Source organism: Cuculus canorus, chromosome 16, assembly GCF_017976375.1.
Source record: "Cuculus canorus isolate bCucCan1 chromosome 16, bCucCan1.pri, whole genome shotgun sequence".
In the NCBI taxonomy this organism is placed as follows: domain Eukaryota; kingdom Metazoa; phylum Chordata; class Aves; order Cuculiformes; family Cuculidae; genus Cuculus; species Cuculus canorus.
The window spans coordinates 1,709,444-1,714,745 of record NC_071416.1 but is presented as its reverse complement, the minus strand read 5'-3'; the positions used below and the strand labels follow the sequence as shown (position 1 = coordinate 1,714,745).

At 59.7% G+C, this 5,302-nt stretch overlaps 1 protein-coding gene across 3 annotated transcripts; it reads right to left on the bottom strand.

Moving 5' to 3' along the window:
- Positions 1–115: 115 nt before the first annotated feature.
- On the bottom strand, positions 116–4,747 carry LOC104059355 (CMP-N-acetylneuraminate-beta-galactosamide-alpha-2,3-sialyltransferase 2). Of its 3 annotated transcripts, none has more exons than XM_054081246.1 (7): positions 4,630–4,747; positions 2,531–2,797; positions 2,056–2,246; positions 1,648–1,827; positions 1,187–1,232; positions 916–1,035; positions 116–811 (listed from the first exon to the last, which is right to left on the bottom strand). In XM_054081246.1, the coding sequence occupies exons 2-7, from the start codon at positions 2,783–2,785 to the stop codon at positions 644–646; spliced, it is 960 nt and encodes a 319-aa protein (XP_053937221.1). In that variant the 5' UTR covers positions 2,786–2,797; positions 4,630–4,747; the 3' UTR covers positions 116–643. The 3 variants fall into 3 exon arrangements, with proteins under 3 accessions (XP_053937221.1, XP_053937220.1, XP_009559310.2); XM_054081245.1 differs by lacking the exon at positions 4,630–4,747 and adding an exon at positions 4,280–4,570; XM_009561015.2 differs by lacking the exon at positions 4,630–4,747 and adding an exon at positions 4,284–4,568.
- Between the last annotated feature and the right edge of the window lie 555 nt (positions 4,748–5,302).

Sequence of the window (5,302 nt, the reverse complement as noted above, 5' to 3'; positions counted from 1 at the left end):
CTTTGAGGTCCCTTCCAACCTAAACCATTCTGTGATTCTGATTCTACAATTGTGCCATCTTTGCAAAGCAGGAAGGACTCAAAAAATAAAGCAAAATATTAATAATAGATTCATGTGTGTTTTCAAAGTTTATTCAACATGAGATCATTTCAGCTGTACTTGAGTCTGTCATCTTCTGACTCAGCACATTTGATTTCTTACTCTTCTTTGATACAACCACTATGAACCTCCCCAAAAGCCCTCTGTGAGTGGAGGTGGTCAGTTCTGCCACGTGGGCTGTCACATCTGAGCAGCCACCACCACCAGCACTGTCACCCAGCAGCTTCAGAGCCGCCACAGGGACACACGTGAGGTGCACCTCATGGGCTCCACGCCCGCCTCCAGGCCCACCAGACCCCTGTCCTCAAGCCAGTGTGGACAGAGCTGTGCCCACACTGTGTCCAGCCAATGCAGCATCCCTTGTGCCATGGGAGTGTGTCACCTACCAGCACCCGCTGGAGAGACAAGCACGGATACACCAGGGGTCACGGGGGCTGAGCCTGGGCACGTGGAAGCACTTGGAGGGAGAAGCAAACTGGAGTTAAAGCAGCTGCTGGCAGTGCAGGGGCTGCCAGTTCCTGAGCTTCAGTTTCTTAGAAGAGCATCATTTGTAGAACAAAATCCTGCCTTCAGCTGCCAGTCTCTGGATGAGGCTGAACTCGACATCAGCATTGTGGACCCTTGTCCTGCGAAAAGCTCCGGACCAGCGGTTTCTCTCCCAGTAGTGGTGCCAGTTCCCTTCGCTGTCCGCTCCGAAGCCGAACACGGAGACCTGCACACCAGCCAGCGAGAGCCGTCACGGCCCAGGCGCTCGGTCAGCCCAGGAGCGTGCAGCCCTGGGGCAGCAGCCGTGCCCCTTCCTGCGGCCGCGCTCACCTGCTGGCAGGTGTGCAGGGCGAAGAGCAGGGCAGTGAAGCCAGTGGAGGGGTACCGGCCCTGCCGCCCCGTCCAGTTGTCGTGGATGTACTTGAGGAAAGCTGGGCTCAGGATGAGCACCTGCGTGGGAGCGGAGGAGCCGTTGGCTGCTCACCGTACTAGCCAGCCCTGGCCACCAGTGCAGCCCTTGCCTTTGCCTGCATCCTGCTGAGAAAGGAGCCCTGAGGAGCCCTGCCTGCGCAGGAGGGGCTGGAGCCCTCCAAGCCCTTACCTTGTCTCTGTCAGCTTTGATGAACTGTTTCACTCTGACGTATGTACTGCAAAAGCCAGAGGAGAGCGTGAGCACGGGGCGCCCCTGCTGCCAAAGCCTCTCCCGTGGAGGCAGCCGGGGTGCTGAGGGTGGTGGCCCTGTCTGCCATGACACCCTCAGCCCCTTGGGCTCCTCCAGCACCATCCCCTGGCCTGGCTTTGGGAAGAGACACATCCAGCCCATGGCACCACAGCAGGGACAGCCACTGTCCCACCCAGGAGGTTATGGGATTGTGGGATGCCCAAGCCCTGTGGGGACAGGTCAGTGCCCATTCCCCCAAAATGCGATGCAGAGGGATGCCAGGAACCCTCACCTGGGGGCCCTTTGCCCCGCCAGGACTGCGGTACCAGGGCGCCAGGACCACCCCGTGCCATCAGCAGGGTCTCTGGCACAAGAGACAGCATCACCCAAAGCCAACGCACTGCGTGAGCTCTCCAGTGGAGAAGGCGCTGGCCACCCACTGCAGGTCCAGTGGCTTGAAGGGGATGAGGACGAGGTGGACACCAGGACCGAGGTTCACTGCACTCTCTGGGTACATGAAGTGATGAGTTGTTCTCATGCCAACATCCAGCTCAAAGCCAGTGATCTTTGCTCTGTTCATCCTAGGGGACAGCAGGAACGCACGGCCCAAAATGCAGGTGCACGCTGTGCCGGTGCCAGGCTGCTGGTGCCTCAAGGCAGGAACACCAGGTCACCCTGACCGTCAGCAACACAGGAGCAGTGTGTGCCCCAGGGTGGGGGGCTCCAGCGAGCACAGCCAGCAGCCCCTGTGGCAGATTTCAGTGGTGGTGAGGGATGGGGCACACCAAGGACGTAGGGAGGTCACCCACCTCAGCACCCAGTCGTGGGCATCAATCCGCAGCCCATGGCCAGAGCCGTTCAGCCGTCCCGAGTTCCCCACCACCGCACAAGTCCTGCAGCGAGACGGATCCCACACACTGCCAGTTGGGGCCGGGAGGACAGTGAAGAGCTGCTGCATTACGGCCTGGAGATGGACATCACTGGGGGGACCCTGCAGGGTCTGGGGGAGCAAGGGCAGCAACAGACAGCATCAGACTCTTCCCATACCCCCAAAGCGGGACGGAGCCCCAGTCCTCTCAGAAGAGCCCTGGGAAAGGCCCAGATAAACCCGGTGAGGTACCAGGAAAAGGATGCGAGAGAGCCCAGAGGGGTGGGGAGCTGGGGCATCTGCAGCCCCTTCGTCTCCCATCATAGCTATCCAACTTGACCTTGGCCCTACCCCACCACAAACAGTTTCGGGGAGCCCAGGAAGAGCTGTGTGCTCCCACCTGTGACCCCACTCACCAGCCACCACTGAACCACGTCAGAGGAGAGTTCATGGGCTGTGCTGGTCAGCAGAGGCCCCATAGCTGTGTTGTAGTGGGCGTTGAACCATGCGGATCCCATGGTGCCAGCAGTGCAATGGGCATCAGGGAGGTCGCGGAGGGTTGGAGCCCAGAGGAAGGGGCCGAGGCCATCTGTGGGTGCTCGGAAACATTGCCATAGGACCAGCAGCAGGCACAGGGCCAGCACCACCTGTGTGTGCCTCTGGCGCAGCATCCCTCATGCCACCTGCAGCGAGAGGGCACAGGGACAGCGGCAGTGGCACCACTGGACTCCTTCCCACCCACCCTCCCCGCTCTGGGACCCCCCTTGGCTGCTCACCAGCCCTCATGTCCTTGAAATATCCTGGTACGTATGCTGTTTTCAAACCGTGCAAGGGCTTTATTGCTGGGCTGGGCTTCCAGCACCACCGCAGCTCCTTTGCAGCACGTGCTGTGCCAGGAGCTGCTCGCTGCCTGCAACACTTCTAGGATGTGCAGACTGACCCACAAACAAGCATCAGAGAATCCTCTCCCGAGCCACGAGCCGAACTTTAGGCTCCCTTCCGGAGCAGCAACTCCTGTGGCAGCAGTGAGCCCCGCTGCCTCCTCCCCACGCTCCCCACACAGCCGCTGGCAGAGGAGCCCCTTGGCCTCTCCCTTCCGCTGAGCCCACGCAGGTGCCGTGCAGCCAGCACAGTGCTCCCTCCCCAGCAGCCCTGGGCTTTTGCAGCTTCAAGGGCACTGAATCATTGCCAGGAGGAGGAGGCACTGTCTGCTGTCTCTGTGTGTGAGCCTTCCTTAAATACCCAAAAATACCCCAAACTGCTGCTCCTGGGGTTCCAAGCAATGAGCAGAGACAAGATATGGGGGGGGAAACTGGATGATCCCAAGCAGTCGCAGCAGCCTGTGCCCCCCTGCAAGCCTGCCCTTGCAAAAAACAGCTGAACCATCACCTCTTCTTGAAGGGAAGCACAAACAAGCTCCTACCAGCACGCCAGAATCACAGCCATGCTCTTTCAGGGGGACCCTGAAGGCTCCTGACACCGGCCCCGCTGGCAGCCGCAGCTCCCCATGTCTTTTGCCCTCCTGCAGCTTCTTCCGTGATGAAGACAAAGCGCATTCATCTGATGCGCCCATCAGGCAAGGAGCCAGCGCGTCCCCAGTCTGGTTCAGGTGCTCAAGGAGCCTCGAGTCTCATTAAATCACAGCCCACAGAGAGGCACGAGCTGGCGGGCAGCTGCGTGACCAGTGCCAGCAGCTCCATTAAGCCCAGAGCTATGGGACTCGGGCAGCACAGTGAATATTTCATGAAGCTTTCTGCAGTTGCCCATCACTGGGGAGGGCAGAGCTCTGGGCAGGCGGAGATGCAGGTGGAGAGGACCTGTCTGTGGATCAGGGGCTGCACGCGGGCACAGGCAGGGCTCTAGACAGGCAGGGCTGAGCAGCCCCATCTCCCTGCCTGTGCCCACGTGCAGCCCCTGATCAACGGATGGGACTTCTGCTGTTGCACCCTAAAACAGCCACCCTAATCCTGTGCCCTCACCACTGGCCACAAGCCACCATGCCAGAGCCATGTGGCTGCTGCACCAGCTGTGCCCGGTGGCCACAGACCTGTCCCCATCCCTGCTCAGCCCCAGGGGACACCACCAGGAGCTCCCCAGCCAGCAAAGAGGTCCTCATGGTGTCACCACCCCCTGGTCCCCTGCCAGCTGCCCCGAGGGCCCCTCACCTACTTGGAGAAAGCCACACCGAGCAGGGCCAGGCAAAGGTGATGCTCCCGGGCTTGGTGGCCTCGCCAGCGCTCGTTGCAAGCTGCGACAACAGCCACGGGAAGAGGAAGTGTTGCACCATCATGGGGGTGGGGGTGGGGGGAAAAGAGCCTCACAGCAAGTGGAACAGTGAGGTCAGGACTGCCGTCCCTCCTCCAGCAGTGTCCCCCAGCATCCTGGCACAGCTCTCCCATCCAGCCTGCCCCGCGGCAGCCCCTGGCACCGCTGGAGCTGGAGTCCCAGCCATGTGCCCAGGGAAAATCAGGAAATTCATCATTAAAATCTTCCTTTTGGGGTTGGGAGAAGCTACCTGGAGTGGAACTGCCCTCCTGATCCTGCTGGAATGGCTCCACTTACATTGACACTGACACCTGCAACACAGATATCTCGGCAGAGTCGTGCATCCAGCACCCCACCGGGCGGTTTCTTTTGCTGACATGGATGGGATTTGGGCTCAAAGACAGAGGAAGGCTGTGAGATGTGCCTCGGCAACTGGAAAAACCCAGCCAGTGCAGAAAAGCTGTGCAAGCTGAATTGTGACTGATTTTATGCAAGGGGAGTTCAGCCTTCTCTGTTCTGCCACCTGCAAGGAAGCTTGGTGCCTGACAGAAAGCAGCGAAGAGGAAGGAATTAGAGACTCAGACTGGAACAGCCCTGCAAAACACAGAGCACTGAAGAGCTGGGGTTTATTGGTGGCTGCTTAAAGGGCCTCTCTGCCATTGCTGGGCTCCAGCCATTGAAGGAGCAATACCCTGGGCTGCCACAGAGCATATTTTCTGGAGCAAAACCAGCGAAACCTGAGTGGGAGGCATTAGGAACGGCACAGGCTGGCAGCAGCACAAGCTCCGCAGCACTCATTGGCATTGGCAACCTCTCAGCATGGTCAATCCACAGCAGAAGCCCCTTTCTTAAGGGTTTGCACTCCAGCACGGCTCCACTTGCCGCTTCAGAGCACCGCAGGGCACAGCGCTGCTCCCCTCTGC